Genomic DNA, 21,882 nt, shown 5'->3' with positions numbered 1-21,882 from the left:
CTTTCGCATTATTTTTGAGTCGGACAAAGTTGTATTGTCCATGAATAGAATATTTGTAGGAAGGGGCTATGTATCTAATGGGTTGTTTAAACTCAATGTAATGGTGATTATGCATAAGATAAATAAAAATGAAAGCTCTTCCACTTATATGTTTAACTCTTCGTGTTTGTGACATGGTAGACTAGGACATGTTAACTACGATGTGTTGCGTAGGTTAATAAACATGCAAAGTATACCTACATTCCACCTTGACCCAAAACACAAATGTGAGATTTGTGTTGAAGTGAGAATGACAAGGTCATCCTTTCAACATATTAAAAGAAGCAACGAACCACTCGGACTAATTCACATTGATGTGTAAAACCTCAAAGGTACACCAACACGTGGTTGGAATAGGTACTTCATCACTTTTGTAGATGATAACACAAAATACTGTTATATGTATCTTCTCAAAAGTAAGGATAAAACTATAGAGAAATTTGCTCTTTATAAGAATGAGATTGAAAACTAGCTTAATAGAAAGATTAAGGTAGTTCAAAGCGACCGAGACGATGAATATGTATTACCATTTGCTCAGTTGTGTGTTGAACATGGAATCAGACACGAAACAACAACTCCTTATACTCCTCAGCAAAATGGAGTTGCTAAGCGGAAGAATCGAGATCGAACTCTAAAGAAGATGACGAATGCTTTTCTATTGAGCTCTGGATTGTCATAGTTTATATGGGGGAAAGCTGTGTTAACAGTTAATTACCTTTTAAATAACGTGCCCGGAAGAAAATAGATAAGAGCTCTTATGAGTTGTGGAATGGAAGACAATCGTTCTACGAACATTTACGAATATGAGGGTGTCTTGTTAAAGTTTTGGTGTCTGATCCAAAAAGGATTAAGATAGGACCAATGAATATTGATTGCATATTTATTGGATATGCACAGAATAGCAGTGCTTATCAGTTTATTGTGTATGAATCATAAATACCGGAGATACACAAAAACTCGATAATAGAATCGAGAAATATCTCGTTCTTCGAGCATGTGTTTCCGTATAAGACCCGAGAGGATGCTAACTTTTCAAAGTGGGCATATGAAATACAAGATGAAGATGATGATGAGGAACCAGTGGAGGTTGAGCTTAGACGGAGCAAAAGACCTCGGGTAGAAAAATCCTATATATCATATTTTATCGCTTTCATCTTGGAAAGTGAGCTTTGAAGTTACTCAGAAGTTGTAGGCTCTTCTGATGGACCTCACTAGAGAGAGGTAATTACATATGAGATAAACTCTATCTTGCAAAATCACACTTGGGAACTTGTGGATCTTCCTCTTGGAAGTAAATCATTAGGTTGCAAGTGGATCTTTAAGAAGAAAATGAAGTCAGATGGCACAATTGATAAGTATAAGGCCAGATTGGTAATCAAAGGATACAGACAACGAAAAAGCCTTAATTACTTTGATATGTATTCTTCGGTTTCGAGGTTAACTTTCATTAGAGTATTGTCAGCTATTTTCATTCTATTGAATCTCAAAATACAACAGATGAATGAAAAGACTACTTTTCTAAACAGGGATTTGGAAGAAGAAATCTACATAGAGTAATCTGAGGGGTTTTCTGTACCAGGATAGAAAAATAAGGTATATAGATTGGTAAAGTCATTATATGACTTGAAATAAGTACCAAAGCAGTGGCATGAGAAATTTGATAATGTCATGAAGAAATGTTAATTCAAGATTAATGAATGTGATAAATGTGCCTACATGAAAATCACAGAGAATGACTATATCATCTTGTGTCTATATGCAGATGACATACTTAACATTAGGAGTAATGATAAAATAATCAAATCCACTAAAGATATGTTGAACTCAAGATTTGACATGAAAGACATGAGTCTAGCTGAAGTGATTCTAGGAATCAAAATTCTTAGAATGACAGAAGGACTTGTTCTTAGTCAGTTCTATTACGTGGATAAGATTCTTGAAAAATTGACCAAGGGTGATACTGCGTTGGCACAAACGCTAATAGATACGAGTCAACATTTATTGAAAAATCGAGGTGAAAGTATCTCTCGGATAGAGTGCTCTCGAGTGATTAGAAGTCTTATGTACTTGATGAGTTGTACACAACCAGACTTGGCCTACGCAGTAAGTAAATTGAGTAGATACATGAGTAATCCCAGTATTGAGCACTGAAAAGGGATAACAAGAGTACTGAGGTACTTGAGATATACTTGTGAATATGGACTGCACTATACGAAATATCCTGCTATGATCGAAGGATACAACGATGCGAGTTGGATATCTGATATAAAAGACTCTAAGTCTACGAGTGGCTATATATTCACTCTTGGAGGTGCAGCCATATCCTGAAAATCTTCTAAGAAAACGATAATAACTAGATCCATGATAGAATCTAAGTTTGTAGCTCTTGACAAATGTGGTAAAAAGGTTGAATGGCTACGGTAATTCTTAGAAGATATTCCACGATGGTCGAAATCTGTGCCGATAATTTGCATACATTGCGATAGTCAATCAGTAATTGGTCGAGCTCAAAGCCGTCTCTATAAAAGTAAGTCTAGACATATATGTTGTAGATATAATACCATTCGACAACTACACTCAACGGGAGTTATCATTGTTGACTATGTGAGGTCAAAGGATAACCTAGTGGATCTACTAACCAAAGGGTAAAATCAAGAGTTAGTTGCGAGCTCATCACGAGGAATGGGCTTGATGTCATTGTCAGCGATCAGTGTAGAGGACACCCAACCTATGCTCATGACTGGAGATCCCAAGAACTAGGTTCAAAGGGACGACTAATTTTTACTGACTAGACACACTGTGGGGGAACAACCTAATGAATCAGTGAAGGATGGAGGTTAACCATACGACTTTTAATGATGCAAGAAGAGTAATGTGGAATACTCTTAAGCGATCACCTATGTGAGAAAGAAGTGGGGTCACTTCAAAGAAAATTGAAGGTACAATTCTTAGAGCTTCTCACAGAACCAGGTGTATTCATGGCCAAGAACGAACACACTCATGAGAACTGAGTTGTATTAGGGAGAGTCTTGGGTGATATTTGTCATTGCTTACACAAAACAACAGTATAATTCAAGGACATCGTGTATACTATCAGCCAGTAAGCAACTAGATCTTCACAAGGGAAGGTTCAAAGGGTAAAACCTACCTATCCTTGACTCAACTATTGAATGTTATCACATACCCTATCTCCATTCATGTGAGGGATTGTTGGATATAAGTGATGTGAATGGAGAAGAGGTGGAAGAGGAAATAAGCTCTATTGTGCATGGAGCTTTAGTCCCATATTGGGAGTTTCATGGCATGTTAGTTGGTTTATATTGATTCACATGCATTAAGGATGTGAACAAATGCATGGGGAGAGCCTCTCTCTCAGCCGTAGATACGCAGGGGGGTGCAAATCTAGGGCCCGGATTATACTGAACCATGCTTACTCATGTGCGGGTACGATCTACGCGCGTCGAATGTTGGACTGGTCGGGGTAAAATTTGCCCAAGCGAAACAACCAATATTTTTTCATATTAATTTTTTTGCTGCTTGTGTAACAGATGCATTAAAAAAAGATTAATGCAGAATCAAAACGGTCGAGTAAAACGCTAGCATTTTACTGTTCGACAAGTAATGATCATTAATTGATCATTAATGTTGCCCTTTGATCTTGAGCTCCTATATAAAGAGGTTGCGACCATAAGCAAAAGGTTACGCATATAGAAAAGCAGCAGAAGCTCTCCACTTACGTTCCCTCCTCCTCTGTCGTGCAACTTTTGCTCGACGGAGTGTCTGTGATAGTTTAGGTACCTCTCAATTCGTCGTGACCCTCAGTGCTTAGAGAGAATCACGGTTCGTCGTTGTATCCTAGGAAACAGATGACCCAAGAAAGCCTCGAAGCACAACCGGAGGTGGTGTGAATCTGTTTCAAGGAAACTACGTTTGTCACAGGCTTCAATTTACTCAGTTCACTCGTTCGACCGCTTTCTAGGCTTCACTCTGCTATTCGGCAAGAACTCGCTCGACAGAAGCCTACAACTCGCTCGGGAGCAACTGGTTCGGTAGAAGCCTTTGATTCGCTCGGTCGGCCTTAAGCTTCGCTCAGTCTAACTCTTCACTGTAGGATCGCAAAGAATTTAGATATCTCCATAATGATATGATATTGTCCACTTTAGGCCTAAACTCTCATGATTTTACTCTTGGACTTTACCCAAAAGGCATCATACCAATGGAGATATCTGTCTCTTATAAATCCATGATCTTTCCCATGTGTTTTCAATGTGGGACTATGTTTGCAACCTTGCAACCCCAACAAACCCCCCTTCAAACAAAGCATCACAGGCTCCCTAACGTCCGATTCTCGACCCACTAGGACTTCCTACCCCTCGGTCCACCCGACCTACTAAGACTTCCTTGTCTAGCCACAACTAGAACTTCCTTCCCCTCGGTCTACCCAACCTACTAGGACTTTGCCTAGCCGCAAGTAGAACTTCTTGCCTAGTGTCTGGTTCTCTTGATCCGGACACGGGAGCCCCCACTTCTTCGTTCAAGGTCAATATTCCACCCACATTGTTCGATTGGATCATGGCTCTTATGCACAATCGACAGTTAGTTCTTCTAACAGTCCAAGCTCTGATACCAATTGTAGGATCATAAAGAATTTAGATATCTCTACAATGGCATGATATTGTCCACTTTAGGCCTACGTCCTCATGGTTTTGCTCTTGGACTTTACCCAAAATGCCTCATACCAATGGAGATATCTTTCTCTTATAAACCCATGTGTTTTCAATGTATGACTATGTTTATAATCTTGCAACCCCAACATTCACTCGGTCTGCCTTAAGCTTCACTCGGCCGACCATTTCACTCGGTCGGCCTAAGCCTCTACTTTCGGTCGGCCTTAGCTTATTTCGCCCGATCGCCCACTGTGAAGCTTACGTTCAGCACTTGGCAGACACCAGCTCCTGCTGATAGCCTGAGATTATCATCTCAAGTCATTTCAATAGATAAGTTGAATTTATTTCGTGTAATTTAAATCCAACTAAGTCCCTGAAAATCTCCAGTAACTGATTGTTTTTGCTAACAGTTAGCTCTAGCTATATGCCCGATCAAAGACCGAGCATCTAATCGAGAAACATGAAACACAAAGAGACACAAGTGTCAAGTCAGTTGAGCTTACAACTTGCTTCGATTAGACTAAAGGGGAGGCTTTGTGATACGACGAATAAGATATGGCCCCCGAAGTTGGGTCGAGGTCAAGAAAGTCGATTGATGTGGCGGTCAAAATCAAGAAGGGGTTAACACTCAGGTCAGGCATGGTCATACAAATTGACTGAATGGTCCAACCGATCAAATGTCCCGTCGATCGAATCTCGAATCCTCTCGGCTCCACGAAATCCCGAGATGAGTCCTAAGTCAATTCAGAACCAAGCAACACGGTCGCATGACTTGACCGAATAATCCAGCCAATTAGACCTCCTATCTGATTGGATCCCGAGTCGGGTCCTCTCGGCTCGGCTAGCACGGTCACACTGATTGATCGAATGGTTCAGCTGATTGAACCTCTTGTCAGATCAGATTCTAAATCCTCCTGGCTCAACAGAATCCTGAGCCAAGTCCTAATTCAATTCAAAACCGCTCCAATACAGTCGTAGGGCTCAGCCAAATAATTTGGCTTATCGTACCTTCTATCAAATCAAATCCCAAGCCGAGTCCTCTCAGCTCTATCATACCTCTTGTCCAATCGGATCTCATGTAGAGTCCTCTCGGCTTTATTATACCTCATGTCAGATAGGATCCCAAGTCAAGTCCTCTCAGCTTTTTCATACTTCTTGTCCAATTGGATCCCGAGTCGAGTCCTCTCTATACGATTGTACTCCTTGTCTGAGCGGATGCCTTATTCGAGCGAATGCTTTGTCCGAGTGGAAGCCAAGTTCTCAAAATGGAAATAATTTCCTAGCCGACTCGATCCCGTTCAAGAATGAGGTCCAACTGGACATTATAGGGGACTTGGTTGGCCAACCATCACTGTGTATTAATAGTCCGTCAGCCCAACGACCTAATATTGCTTTTTGACGTTTTATGTAACTGTTGTCAAAGAATTAAAAGAATATTCCTTGTGCAATTCATGCGTCGGAAGCTTCTATCCTACAAAACTTAGAAATGATGGGTCTATTTTCGAAAAAGTTATCAAAATATCAGAATGGTTGGTTCTTTTTCAGAAATGAATTGATGTTTGTACACAGAGGAAAACTTGTACTATATAAAAGGTCTCCTCCTAAAAGTGCAAATATGTGAGACATCACTACTCACTCAGAATTCACTATTCATTTTCACTGTTCATCACATTTCATCGTCTCTAATCACTTGCCTGATTTGAGCGTTAAAGTACATGTGTCGAAGATCATTCCCTGACCTGATTACTGATATTTTCTCCCCTCCATCTTTCTTCTTAACACACATATGTACTCGCGGGACTAAGTCCTTTTTATTGAGAGTCTTCTAACTATCAACCTCAACGACATTTAATTAAAATCCTCTCCGATTTTAGACATGGTAAAATGCACTAAGAGAGCTTTTGGACAATAAACCTTAATAAAAAATATTCTTAAATCTCTATTATCGAAGTGCTAAAGTACTCAAAGATTTTTAAAAAGGATTAGATCAGATTAAAAGTTTTAACTCAAACTTTAGATAGCTCATTTCAACCGGCTTAGAGAGTGACACGGTTCACTTGACCAAGTCCCCATCTTCTTTGAACAAATCAATCTCCATTCATGGCGATCAAACCATTAAATTGCCTCTCTGCTCAAAATACTTTTTTTTAAAGAAAAAAAAAAGACAAAAAGACAGAGGATCATGAAGAAGCACGCGCATTTCTTCGATCCTTCCCTCTGTTGTCCTGTTTATAAATAGTAGCTCAGTTTGATCAATTAATTCGCAGGGATTTGTCGATTTCTTCTTCCTAGGCTTCATCGCACAAAACGTTGGTATCTTCCGGCTCTGTTCTTTCTTCGAGCCTTTGAGCTTTCATCTCTGTGTGATTCCTTCTCCGCCTGCAAAAAAAAATTGTGATTTTGATCATTTCGAGCGATTAAGCTTTGGGCTTTTTAATTTCTCCTCCATCTTCGTTAAAGTTGTGGCTTTTGAGTTCGGTTCCGGTTTTTGAAGTTTTTTTTGGAAAAAGGTGTATTTTTTTAGTTCGATCGGGGATGACACGGAGGGGAATACGTGGTCTCTTCTCCTCGAAGCAGCGGCAGCACGACCGCCGGCCGGCTGATCGCTCCGTTTCGCCGTCCCGCCGCACTTTCTCCGACACTATCATGGAGGAAAATATTGTCTCTGCCGAGGAGATCATCGGCCGTTGGGGCTCCGAGGTGGCCGGCTCCCTGTTCTCTGCCGCCGGCCGTCCCGACTCCGCCCGCTTCCTGCACGCAGCGTCCGACCTCCACCGCTCCATGATCTTCTTCTCCGCTCCCTCGGAGGAGTCCACCGCCTCGCGGGAGGAACGATCAGCTGCGCTGTTCCGCGCGCACGATCTCCTCGCCGCCGCCATGCGCCGTCTCGAGCGCGAGATGCATCTACTCCTCTCCGCGCATCACTTCGTCCTCAACCCCGTCCGGTTCCGCCCGCAATATGCCTCCTCTTCTGATGCCTCCGATGTCGAGGATGGCGCCGATGCTATTTCCGAGCTGGACGCCGGCGACGAGGCCATGCGAGACCTCGGAGCAGTGGCCCAGACTATGATCTCTGCTGGTTACGGCAAGGAGTGCGTAAACATCTACAAAATGATGCGCAAATCTTTCGTCGAAGAATCCATCTACCGATTGGGGTTCGACCGCACGAAAGCACACGTCCAGAAGCTCGACTCAACGGCGCTCGAGTCCAAAATTCGATCTTGGCTTGCCGTCTTCCCTGTCGTATTCAAAACGCTCTTCTCCGGCGAGCGCTTCCTCTGCGATCATGTCTTTGCCGGCTCCGATCCAATTCGCGAGTCCTGCTTCGCGGATATCACTGCTGATATCGCCGCCCGACTACTTGCCTTCCCCGAGTCGGTGGCTCGGTCGAAGAGATCGCCGGAGAAGCTTTTCAGACTCCTGGACCTCTACGACGCCGTCGCTGAGCACTGGCCGGAGATAGAGACTCTTTTCGCCTTCGAATCCACCTCTCCGGTTCGGTCGCAGGCGGTCACGTCCCTCCTCCGGCTGGCGGAGGTGACGCGGTCGACGCTGGCGGACTTCGAGGCGGCCGTCCAGAGGGAAGCTTCCAGGTCGGCCGTCCCCGGCGGCGACGTTCACCCCCTTACCCGCTACGTCATGAACTACCTTGTCTTCCTTGCCGACTATGAAACCGCCCTCGCCGACATCTTCGCCGATTTCCCCTTCCAGGCCCCATATCCTCTGCCCGAGTCCCTGTTCGACTCAGCGGCGGTGGCGACGCCGCCAGTATCCACGCCCTCCTCCCCCACCTCCTCCACCGTGACCTCCTTCGAGGGAAGTCCGTGGAGGTCCTCCCCCTCTTCCGCCTCCGCTGTAGCAGGATCGGTTTCCGTACGAATAGCGTGGTTCGTTCTTGTCCTCCTCTGCAAGCTCGACGGCAAGGCGGAGCTGTACCGTGAGGTGTCGATCTCGTACCTCTTCCTCGCCAACAACCTCCATTACATAGTGCGGAAGGTGAAGGAGAGCCGCCTGCGCATCCTCCTCGGCGACGAGTGGGCCGCGCGGCAAGCAGCGAAGGCGAGGCACTACGTGGGGAGCTACAGGCGGCTCGCGTGGGCGAAGGTGGCCGAAGCGGTTCCCACGGAGCCGGAAGACATGACGTCGGAGAAAGCGGCGGGGCGGATGCGGCGATTCAACAACGAGCTGGAGGCGGCGTGCAAGGCGCAGGCGGTGGTGACGGACGGAGGGATGCGGGAGCAGGTGAGGGCTTCGGTGGATAATATGATCATTCCGGCGTACCGACTCTTCTACGAGTTGTGCATGGCGGCCACCGTCTCGTCGGCGGCGGTGCGTTTCTCGCCAGAGGACGTGAGAAACATGATCGATGGGGTCTTCGCCGGTAAGAATGGAGGCGGTTCGACCCATGGTTCATCTGGTTCCGGTTCATCTCGTGGATCATCTGCTTCCGGCTCAGCTCATGGCTCTGCAACCACCGGTTCACTAGGAGAATCAAACCGGCCAGAATATAATTAAATAACTTTATTACTGGAAGAATATACAAAACACATGTAGATTTATATGTTTGTAAAATATTTCTATTATATACAAATTATACTTGTCCGGGCGCTGAGTGACATACGCTGGGGACGTGACACTCTTGTTGATGGCGTATGAATCTCTGACTAGTGTGAGCCTCCGGTGAGAACCTGCAAACACAAAACCGAACCGGGAAGGGGTTTCCGACGATGACCCTCCGACGCTTAAGTCAGCTCCGACGAGAAAAGATCGTGGCAAAATAATGAGTGTGAAGACTAGCTATAGTAGATGAGAATCCATACCTCCGTCGAAGCCTGGGGTCTTTATATAGGACCCCTGGGAGGCGCGTGCATGCTTCTCGAGGCGTACGCGCTTCCCAATTTTTTTTTTTTTGGAAGGTAAATGTATTATACTCCCAAAAAGAATAAAATACAATCATATGATGACTACAAAGTGCATAAGAGGTTTATGACTTTGTATGACACCATTACACAAACATCACTCATCATCATCTCACTAATGTCTACAAAGTATCAAACATGATTTGGACTTTGTATGATACCCGAGCATATCACAAAGCATTACCACACATTACAAAAGAATCACTTGATATCTACAAAGCGCCAAACATGAACTTGGACTTTGTGGAATATCTTCTCAAAGCAAGGAACAACATTCTCAAATCGACTATCGAGATAAGAAGCCATATCGGTGATGTCAAAAGTGATATCCGTCCATGTCTTGACTTTATCAAGTAGAGGCTTGACAATCTCACAATCAAAGAAAAGATGAGTATTGGATTCATCTTGTTGGTGGCATAACACACATAATTTGTTGGGCTCATAAGGGATGGTGTCCGCCGTTCTTAGTCTTCCATGAGCAAGTAACCAAGATGTGAACTTATGCTTGAGCAAAATATATGGCTTCCATAACACCGAAAACCAATCCACTTTAGCCGCTCTTGGATGGAAAAACTCATATGCCAAAGTCGTCCCTTTATTTTCCCCCGCAAACCACTCTATCATTTTCATATTTGCGGCGTCAATAGAGGTAGTTCGTTGTACAAGTTCATCACGAATAAAAAATAAGTGTTTAATAAGGGGAGAATTCGAAGGCTTACTCCTCCATTGCCAAAAGTCCATATTTCGGAGATAGTGATGATGAACCCATCGAATCCAAAGAGACTCACGTCGATTTTGAATATTCCATAGATTCCGACATAATAGAGCCATATTCCATGTTTGCAAATCACGTAAACCATATCCACCTTCTTCTTTGGGTAGACATATAGAAGCCCATGAGATTGGTGGATGTTTTGTTGACCATACAAAAGAACGTAAGATGTCATAAATCTTGTCAATAACACCACTTGGTATTGGAAGGATAGACAACCAAAAGCATTCCACACCTTGAAGTACCGATCGCACAAGTTCCAACCTTCCGGCATGGGAAAGTGTGTGCTTTGGCCAAGAGACAACCTTCTTCCTTATGGAGTCAAGAAGTGCCCCATAATTTGCAATCCTCAATTTCTCCGTAGCTAATGGAATGCCAAGATATCGGAAGGGAAATGTGCCTTGTTGAAAGCCGGTTATGTGTAGTAGCTCCTCTCGTAGTTGTTCACTAACCCCGACCATATATAAGTTGGATTTCAACGAGTTTGCTCGAAGGCCCGCTTTATCACCAAAAACCGTTAGACAGTCCATAATAAGAGTAAGAGTAGAAGCATCAGCTCTTGCAAACAACAAGAGGTCATCGGCATATGCTATATGTGTAAGCTCCACTTCTTTACATTTTGGATGATAATGAAATGCACTTAATCTTGAAACAACTTTCATAGAACATGAGAAATTTTCTAAGCATAGACCAAATAACAAAGGAGAGAGAGGATCACCTTGCCTCAAGCCTCTTCTTGCACTAAAGAAACCATGCAATCCACTATTTAGACTAATGGAGTAAGAGACCGTGGTTATACATTCGTTTATCCATCCACAAAATTGTTGGGGAAAATCAAAACCAACAAGTTGGGACATAAGAAAACTCCACTCAACCGTATCGAAAGCCTTGCGCAAATCAACTTTGAGCATACACTTTGGAGAAACCCGTTTACGAGCATACTTCCTCAATAATTCTTGGGCTAGATGAATGTTATCACCTATGGATCGACCTTTGATGAAAGCCACTTGAGCCGGATCTAACAATATGTCCATAACATTTGCCAATCTTGCCGCCAATACTTTGGAGATAACCTTGTAGAAAATCGTACAACAAGAGATGGGCCTAAAATCCGTAACTCTTGGTGCATGATCGGATTTAGGAATGAGAGCTATCAAAGTATGATTCCATTGTTTTAGGAGTTGACCATTAGTGAAGAATTCCATTATCGCCTTGATGAAATCATCCTTTATATTGTCCCAAGCCGCCGTGAAAAATTTAGCATTGTAACCATCCGGACCGGGAGCTTTATCGGCGCCTATACTAAATAAAGCCTTCTTGATTTCTTCCTCCGTGATTGTAGCTTCAAGAGATGATACTTGAGCTTGAGATAATTTAGTCCCATGCAAAGAAGAAACATCAATTGGAGAGCTTTGACCGGGTTCACCCAAGAAGCTTTGAAAATATTCCACAAACTCCATGGCGACTTCATTCAAACTAGTTGTTTGTTCCCCGGATTGTTTGATGAGTGTAGTAATAGCATTTCTTTTGTTGTTTCTCTTCACCAAGTCATGAAAAAATTTGGTGCATCTATCACTATTCTTGAGGTAATTACTCTTGGCACGTTGTTGATAAAAGAGTCTTTCCGCCTCCGCTAGCATAATCGCCTTCTTTCTTATTGTGCCATAGTCACTTGGGGGCTCACCACCATCAAGAAGAGCTCTTTGAACAACCTCTAACTCAGATTTTGCTCTTGATGCTTGCTCCTTGATATGTTGAAAGTGAAGCTTATCAAGTTCCTTTAGTTTGTCTTTCAACCGTGTAAGTTTTGTCTTGAGAGTAAACTATGCATTGTCATATACTGGCACCTCTCATGTATTCGCCACCAAGTCTTTGAATCCATCATGCAACGCCCACATATTATAAAATTTGAAAGGCCTATTGGAACCTCCCTCTCTTGCAAAAGTTGAAACTATAGCACAAGAGTGATCCGATAAACAACCTGGGGGTGTAAATTCCACATAACTTTCATAGTCCGAAATAAGCCATTGTGAGTTCACCATAGCACGATCTAGCTTAAAAGAAACTCGTCCATTTGTCCATGTCAAATGACACCCCAATAGAGCGAAGATCAACCAAATCACAAGTGTCAACAAAGCACTCCAAATCATGTATCTCGTAATTAGAAATCGGTTCCCCACCTTCTTTGTCTTGAATCGCCAATGGTGAGTTATAATCTCCCATAATGAGCCAAGGTTCCATAATTGTTTCACTAAGGAGGGTAAGAGAAGTCTATAAGGGTCTCCTTGTCATAATAGAATGAAAGTCATATATGAATGTCACTAAAGAAGACCGAGCCGTAATAGAACAACGAACATGCCAATGTATATATTGATTCGATGTGTCGAGAACATCCAAGGTGACCCTGTGCATATCCCATAGAAGCAAAATACAACCTCTATTAGAATAAATGAAATTATTTGTCATCCCCATACTTGAAAATTTTCTTCGCATGATAACATCTAAGGAGTCCTTATTAAGCTTAGTTTCAATGAGTGCTATGACTTGAATTTCCTTTTGCTTGAGGAGATGAATGCCCCCCCCCCCCCCTATGTTTTGGGGCTTATGGAAGCCCCTAATATACCAAGATGCAATCTTCATCGTCCACGAGATGGGCGGGCTGCTCTAACCCGTAAAATCCTCCCATTATGTTGAGCCTCCGCATGTGTTGAAGTTGGAGTTGATGTAGGGGGTGGTTCCGCTTCCACAATAGGTCCCGAAATCAAATGGGGGATAAAGGTACTGTCCGAAGTGATAGTGTCCTCCGTGCCTAGAGTGACAGAAGTAGCCTCACTTGAATCAATTTGATCTTGATATGCCGCAACCTCCTTACCTTTGGCTTGAGAATCAGTTGATTTTAATGATGAAGCCACACTATTCTTTGATGAAGAGGGAGATACCAAAACCGGTTGTGAAAGAGGATCGGGCACATTTGGAATGGGTGATGATTGTATCTCCTTTGGGACCATTTCTTCAACAACCTTTGTAGCCACTACAGGATCTTGTTCCGGAGCACAATCTAATGGTGGTGGAGTGTCACCAACGGCTTGTGGAGGCCCTTGAGGAGGTATCAATTGTTTTTTTCGATATTGAAATTGTTGTCTACCTCTTGTAGGTTGTGACCGGTTGGGATGATGTTTGCCAGAAATCTTGCAATCCTTCTTACAATGTCCAAGTCTTCGACAATCATCACAAAAGTCGGGCATGACTTCATAAATGATCCGAAGGTAATGTAATTGGAACCTCTCTTATTCTCTCGTCATGAACTGAGACCTCCATCAAGAGCCTAGCATATGTCAATCGTTCCCTTGTACGGGTCAGTTTGTCGATGTACATCGGTCTTCCTATCTCTGAGCAAATGAGTCCAAGAACTTTGGGAGACCAACAATCCGGTGGCAATCCATGAATTTGAACCCAAGCGGGGACGTATCTTCCATCCTCATCAAACAAAAAGCAACGCGGCATAATCTTTAGGAACAGAGAAATCCCATATGCAAAATACGGTCCCCCTAGTAGAACTTTGTCACGATCTTGCATTGTATCAAAACGATATACAACCCAACCACTTTTGTGCATGTAAAATTCATAAGGTACCTTCCATCTCGAAGCAATGAAGGAGACATCATTCTTTCCCGGATGTCTTCCCATGAAACAACCAACCAAACAAAAACCAATCGAATTTTTCACAGTTTCAATGTCTTCATACTCAAAATTCAATCGCTGCCCGGTTGGTTGAGATTGTTGTAATTGGGTCACCAACTTAGTCCGACGATTATCCTTAAAAAGGTTGGCCCAGGAAACATGTTTCTTTTGTCCTTGAGAAGCTGTTGCTTGAGTAGTCTTCTCATCAATAAAAAAAAAATGTGGAACCGCCACATCAGCGACCCCCTAGAGCCGGTCCCACGGATATGGAGGGAGGTAAATGCAGGTACACAGCTGAAAGCGCATAGCCGGGACACTAACCCCAGGCAATGACACCCCGAGGATCGAACCCTGGACCTTTTGGCCACTAAACCATGTACCCCCAGCTGTGCTACGCCCTGGGGACAAGTAGCCTTCTCATCAATAGATGGAACATGATCTTGATTAGTTTCACCAGCAGCAGCTTCAACACTTCCAGCAGTGATGGAGTGAGTTTCTTCGACAAGGTTAGGTGAGGGAGCTGATTGAGGGAGAGAAAGAAGGTGACTTAGAGGATCACATGCCACCTCATTTACCACCTCAGCATCTTGGACCGCCACCTCAACATGCTCTGCCAAATGTGATGTATCCGCCATAATAACAACTCCATCCTCTTCAAATGAGATAGGAAGTGGGTCCTTTGGTAAATTCAAGGGTGAATATTTGAATTCTTTCTTTTTCTTTCCCATTTGATTCCTCCACGTGGATTAACAAAAGGAGAAGCAAAGCCAAAGACAAAAAGCCACCAATTGAATCACCGTGCAAACTTTGAATCTGTTCACACCAATTCAAATACCAACCAATGCCATGCCAAGTGCCATCCGATATTTCCAAATCAAAAGAAAGTCAAATTAATGTCGTCGAGTGCCAACCAAGCTCAATTACTCCACGCCAAATGAGAATTAGATGCCACCAAAAATTTCCAAATAAGTAGTAAACCAATAATTAGCCATTAATATTGAATAATCTTCCCAAAAGCTTCCTTCTATGGAACAACCGGAATTTGCACTATGCTTGAAAATTCCGACGAACTTCCGGCGAACCTCCGACGACGTGTAAGTAATAAGCCTTTGAAATATCGCAACCTTCCTTCGGGCACCGGGTCGGAGGAAGAAAACCAAAGAAAATCAAAAGAAAACCGATGTAGAGGAGGAGGGGAAAGGAGCAGGTTTACCGAAAACGTGCACGGTAACACTAGTGAAAGATAACCTCTATGCCGGAGAAGAAACCCCGATATAGCCAGTAGTATATTTTCTCTACACCCTCCGACTCCACCCAAGAACTTCCAGAGAGAAGGCGCAACCACAGGTGGTTGAGCACAACCAAGGGGAAGAGAAGAAACCGCGAGGAGCGTTCTCCTAAAGTCGTCGGAGAAAGAGCCTAGAAATCACTCACCTCACCATGTGGAAGATGACCGAAGATCCTAGAGAGAAGTTGGAGTTTCTCTCTCTAGGAAGTGGACACCCATCTCGACTGAGAGCTCGACTTCGTGCGTGCTTCCCAAGACATACCTCAAAATGGATGTGTCAGAAAAGTACGCCTGGTGTCATACCTCAACCGTCCAAGCATATCTCTGTCCTGATAGTGGAAACTTCCACCGTACGATTCTCTGTCCGGCCCGATCGCCGACCATGCTGTTTGTTGGCGGCACATGTCTCGAGAAGGATATCACCAGCTGTCCCCTTCGTCTTCTTCTGCACCTTTTGTCTGCTACTAGTTTGAACGGGAGATATGCTTGGACTCACTGCCGTCCAGGAAGGGACATGTACTGGACTGAAACGAAGAGGCGCTCGGCCCGTCGGTCACCCGGTAGTTCGGTGGACATCATGGCTGAGCCGAGCGGGTTGTCCGCTCGGCTGAGGGTGACTGGCGCGGTCTTCTGAACAAAAGGAGTCCTGCTTGGCTTGTGAGCGTCGGAGGCTCGACATAATGGTCGAGCTGTCAAAGCGCCGGCTCGGGTGCTATCCACGCTGATCGCTCAGATAGGTTAACTTTGACTATGACCGCCACAGGGTCATTGACCATCCTCCGAGCGGGCCCCCCCTTCCGTACCACTAGATCATATACCATTTTAAAAAAATCAAAAAGTATTTTATCTTATTTTTATTCTAAAATATATTTTATTTTTAATTATGATAATAATTATACTTATAACAACTGCAACGTATAACAACTATGATCATACCATACCAGGTATCAATTATGACTACAACTATTATAATCATTGATCTTGTCTTAAAATCATAGTGATAGCAAGCTAAGAATGTGGCTAGTGTATTGACTAGAAGTAGACTCCGCTTCCCTCTACAACACAAAAAAATGTCAGTGCCGAGCTAGGGAAGAGGCCTCTGGCGTTGACCTCCAATGCTCATGTTGGTCACCGGAAAGAGAAAAAAGATGGAGCAACAGTAGACACAAGCGTGAATAATGAATAACGTGTACCTTTATCGGTGTGTGGACCCCCTTTATATAGTGCCTTGGTAGGCGACGTGCACGCTCCTCAAGACGTGAGCACATTCTCCAATTTATCATGGGCACGTTCTCCAATTTATCGTGGGCATGTTCTCCAATTTGTCCTATGAAAGAGCCTGTTAGGGAAGTGCCTCTGACACCATACCTTAACAGGGCATGCATATCTCTGACAAGACAGTAGAAGCTTCTATCATATGATCCTCCTATTAACTATGTCTCGTATCAGCAGTACTATTTCCCAAAAGGATATTGAAAGATACGACAATGATCCCACCGTTCAGTCGAGCAGGGTGACCGATCAACTGGGACTCTGTCGATTTATCGACCTCTGATATTCTTCCATAGAATGGCTGGGTATAGTAGTTTGTTATCGCCCGATCGGACCAACGTTCCGGTCGTCCCAGCGATCCTATGCTTTGTGATGAGTGCCTCAGCTTGGACCAGCCCTTTGCTGGTCGGAAGCTTTTCGCCCGATTGGCCATTACAGTAGAGCTCCACTTGACCCCTTTTGATGAGCCCGTTGGCCCTCTGACGTTGACCTCCTTGATTGACTTTCACGTCGGCCGGTATCTCCATCCTTGATCCATATTTAGTGGACCTTTCTTTATCACCGCATCAATCATATAGTGTGTAGTATTACGATGGAATTTGGATATTTTGGTCCAGTGTTCTTGTTGTTTTCTCGTCCATTGCGATAGTGTTAGGATAAAAAAACATATTGTTTTATAATGGCCTGATATTATTTATTTGAATCTGAGTTCTGATAATTTTAATTTTTTGATTTTACCTACTTCATATCAATGAAGATATATTTATTTTGTTAAATACATAATTTTTTCCATGTATTTTTAATATAGTACTTTGATTATATTTCCAACAATCCTCCCCTCAAATAAAGGATTATCATTACTCTCATATTTCGTGTCTCCCCATAAGTATCTGATCCGGCGATAAGAACAGGGGACACTCGTTGTAAGGGGTCAACGCCACGTGAAGTCAAAGAGTCGGGCGGTCCATCGAAGAAGGTCGGACCAGCTAGGCCGACCGGAGAAAGGGGGCTGACCGACCGGGCGACCGCCCGGTGTTTAGCCGAGGGCAAAAGGCACCCCTATGGAAGTCGGGGTTCCGGCGCTCATTGGGCAAGATCGTAGGGCCGAGCGGACAACACGCTCGGCCGAAGACATGAAGCATACTGCTAACAGTCGCAACCAAACACATTACCGATAATTTCCCAAGTGGACCATCATACATGACCGGTCGGACGGAAGGCGGACGTGGGCCGGTCGGACGCCCGGCCGGAGTTCGGGGAAAAAGACAAGGGACATCTTCTGACAGCTGGCGTGCTTCGTGATATGGTCATACTCCAAATCATGTAGCAGGGGGGTTCCGCTGTCCCGTCGAGGACATGCTTGGACTGTAGCAGTATGGGTCAGGTAAGCTCACTGACAAGCCCTTACTGGGGTATGGGCTACGGACACGTGTACACCTCGATACGTGTGCACTTGCTTCTCTGCTGCCCAATATAAAGAACCTCATACTTCGCCGGAGGTACGCGTTCTAATATTTCGAGAGCCACTTTTCACTGCTTGCTTGCCTGACTTGAGCGTCGGAGGGTCGCCGCCGGGAACCCCTTCCCGGCCCGACTTCTGTGCAGGTTCGCCGGAGCTTCGTGCAACCAGTCGAAGATTCACACAAGCAGTCGGGAAGCGCCACGTGCCCAGCGTCCGTTGGTTCAGCATTCGGACAGAATCAAATTGGCGCCGTCTGTGGGAACGCTCCTGCATCTGAACGGAAACAATGGACGAGACTGGACGACAACACACGGTAACGCTCTCCACGGAGGAACTCGACACTCTGATCGAGTTGCGGGCCGCCAAGCTTGTGGAGCAAAAACAGAAGACAACAGCCGAGCGGCCAGAGCAGCAAGCAACCTCGGCCTCTGGTGGCTGAGCGGAAGCACCTCAAGCGACCGTTGCATTCCACAGGGCCCTATTCCGCACCCCCGAAGCCGCACCCACTCATAGAGATCGGGGATCTTCTTCGGATGAAATGTCGAGACGAGATGACAAAAAAGGAAAAGCCCCTCGAGCGGACTCATCGCCCGAGCGGATTAATCGCCAATTTTCAAAGGCTATTCTACGAGACCCTCTGCCCAAGCACTACGCGCCTCCGACGATCGGCGAATACAATGGAACCACCGATCCAGACGATCATTTGGGCAAGTTTGATAACACGGCAACCCTGCATCAATACACAGATGGGGTGAAGTGTCGGGTTTTCCTCACCACCCTATCTGGATCGGCTCAACGATGGTTTCAGAGGCTGCCGGACGGATCCATCACCAACTTCAATGACTTCCGGACGGCTTTCCTCCATCATTTTGCAAGTAGTCGGCGCTATCAAAAAACCAGCGTCAGTCTGTTCGCCATCAAGCAAGAAGCCTGTGAATCGCTCCGAGCTTACATCCAGCGGTTCAACAAAGTGGCCATGGATATTCCAACGGCCACCTCGGAGACCATGATGAATGCCTTCACACAAGGCCTCGTGGATGGGGATTTCTTCCGATCTCTCATTCGGAAGCCGCCCCGAGACTATGATCACATGCTACACCGAGCTAACGAATACATCAACGTGGAGGAAGCGCAGACGGCCAGGAAAAAAGAAACTCCAACAGAGCGGGCTCCTCCTGCCGAACGAAAACAGCACGCCGCTCATCAGCCGCCCAGAGGACCGAGGGCCGAAACAATCCGCTCTCCCCATGCCAGGTCTCACGTGCAAGAGGTAGCTGCCGCCCGACCCAAGCCAAAGAAGAAATGGACCCCGATGTTCTGCTCCTTCCACCGGACGGATACGCACAACACAAGGGATTGTCGAAGTCTTCCCTTCGTGGCTCATCCCGTTCCCCGGAATGGCGGCCGACGGTCTCCCTCAGTCGACAGGCGACAGAGAACTCATGAAGCCGATCGGACTCGAGCTGATAGGCGACAGCAACAGACTCCCGAGCGGCATCGCTCTCCAAGGTAGGAGAATCGCCGAACGTCAAGAGAACAGTCTCGACCATCCGCTCGGGAGGAATAAAATAGAAGTAATACTTCCCGAAGCGAGATCAACATTATTGCTGGCGGGCCGACCGGAGGAGACTCCAACCGAGCAAGAAAGGCGAGGCAGTCGGCTGTAGCCAAGAGCGGGCGAGTGGACCCGAAATCAGTTTTGGGCCTGGGGACTTGGAAGGAGTTGAAGTGCCCCACGACGACGCTCTGCTCATTAAAGCGGTAATAGCCAACTACACTATTCACCGCGTTTTTGTTGACACAGGAAGCTCGGTCAACATAATATTCAAAAAGGTGTTCGACCAACTTCAAATTGACCGTGCCGAGCTGCTGCCCATGACAACCCCCCTCTACGGGTTTACGGGCAATGAAGTCCTTCCGGTCGGACAAATCCGGATGGCTATTTCATTGGGAGAAGAGCCGCTCAGAAGGACGCGTATAGCAAACTTCATGGTGGTCGACTCTCCCTCCTCATACAACATCATTCTGGGACGACCGGCGCTCAGTGAGTTCCGAGTGGCCGTCTCTACCTTCCACCAGAAGATCAAGTTCCCCGTCGAAGACAAAGTGGGAGAAGTACGGGGAGATCAACTGGCAGCTCGGCGATGCTACGTCGAAATGGTCCGAGCCGAAGCAAATTCCGCTCGGAAGTCGCCACGGATCGAGGTGAATGCTATAACTGAAAAACCTCCCTCTCTAGTTTATGAAGAAAAAGAGGAAGTGCAGATACACCCGACCCGATCGGAGGCCACGACATTCATCGCATCCGACCTGGAGGCGAATCAGAAGGAGGAGGTGATCCAATACCTCCGGAGAAACCATGATGTCTTCGTCTGGTCGACACATGAGCTGCCCGGAATTTCACCAAGTATAGCGCAGCATGAGTTACACGTCTGACCGGACGCACGGCCAGTAAAGCAAAGAAAAAGGGACTTCAGCGCCGAGCAGAATTCCATCATCCGAGCGAAGGTGGAAAAACTCTTGGAGGCCGGCCATATCCGCGAGGTGCAGTTCCCGAGCTGGCTGGCCAACGTAGTATTAGTCTCTAAGCCGGGCAACAAGTGGAGAGTATGTATAGATTTTCAGGATCTCAACAAAGCTTGCCCGAAAGACTTTTATCCTCTGCCCCGGATAGATCAGCTAGTGGACTCTACGGTCGGCTGCGAATTAATATGTATGCTCGACGCTTACCCAGGCTATCATCAAGTGCCGCTCGCCCGTGAAGATTAAGAAAAAGTCAGCTTCGTGACGGCCGACGGCACCTACTGCTATAATGTGATGCCATTAGGATTAAAGAACACGGGAGCCACTTATCAACGCTTGATGAACAAAGTGTTCAAAGAGCAGATCGGGCGGAATCTGGAAGTTTATGTGGACGACATTCTCATCAAGTCCGTCCGAGCGGCCGATCTCTTCAAAGACATGGAGGAAACCTTCCGAACGTAACGCAAATATGGAGTCAAGCTAAATCCCCAGAAGTGCATGTTCGGAGCGAAAGGAGGGCGTTTCTTGGGGTACATAGTGACCGAGCGGGGCGTCGAAGCAAATCCCAGCAAGGTGAAAGCTCTACAAGACATGCCGCCTCCAAGAAATACAAGGGAAGTGCAGCGTTTGATAACCGCATTGTCCAGATTCATCTCGAAAACCCGACCGGAGCCTTCCTTTTTCAAAATCTTACGCAAGGCCAATAAGTTTCATTGGGACGAAGAATCATTTCACTTCGAGTTGACTTTTTAGATACGATCGGTAACATATTGGCAGTTTGTGGACAGTCACGTAGCCATCGTGGTCTTGACGTGACGGTACGCGGAACAGTTAGGTGGGGGACAGTCGCCCTGTATTTTTAGTCATATTTTAAAGATGTCACGGTATCTCAAAATTTAATTGGCTCCGGCCGCTCTGTACTGAGATATGGCGATAGACCATAATCGAGACAGAGGATCCAAACTAGTGTGAATAGTTCGTAGCCTCAATCCCCGTGTCTCATCATCGATCGGACGGATCAAATTAAATATCAAGATATCATTACACATCACGCGGATCCTGTGCATATTTTAAAGATGTCATGATGCTTTGAGATTTAATCTGATCCGTTCATCGTCGGAAGCGGAATTGGGATACTGTTGCTCTCCCCACAAGAAAAAAAGATGCACTTATCCGTCCGGCTGGATTATAAAGCTACGAACAACGAAGCAGAGTATGAGGCCCTCAAAGCCGGCTTACAGGCAGCACGGCATGTGGGT

General features: G+C 45.4%; 1 protein-coding gene across 1 annotated transcript; it reads left to right on the top strand.

Moving 5' to 3' along the window:
- Positions 1-6,899: 6,899 nt before the first annotated feature.
- On the top strand, positions 6,900-9,308 carry LOC122002500 (exocyst complex component EXO70H1-like). Its single transcript, XM_042557695.1, has one exon. The coding sequence runs from the start codon at positions 7,242-7,244 to the stop codon at positions 9,219-9,221; it is 1,980 nt and encodes a 659-aa protein (XP_042413629.1). The 5' UTR covers positions 6,900-7,241; the 3' UTR covers positions 9,222-9,308.
- The last annotated feature ends 12,574 nt before the right edge of the window (positions 9,309-21,882 follow it).

This window comes from Zingiber officinale, chromosome 7A (genome assembly GCF_018446385.1).
Source record: "Zingiber officinale cultivar Zhangliang chromosome 7A, Zo_v1.1, whole genome shotgun sequence".
In the NCBI taxonomy this organism is placed as follows: domain Eukaryota; kingdom Viridiplantae; phylum Streptophyta; class Magnoliopsida; order Zingiberales; family Zingiberaceae; genus Zingiber; species Zingiber officinale.
Note: the sequence above shows the minus strand (reverse complement) of the source record. Positions and strands in the feature narration are given on the sequence as shown.

Excerpts from the sequence above, each read along its gene's own strand:
- LOC122002500 (XM_042557695.1), top strand. The coding sequence starts at position 7,242 with ATGACACGGAGGGGAATACGTGGTCTCTTCTCCTCGAAGCAGCGGCAG.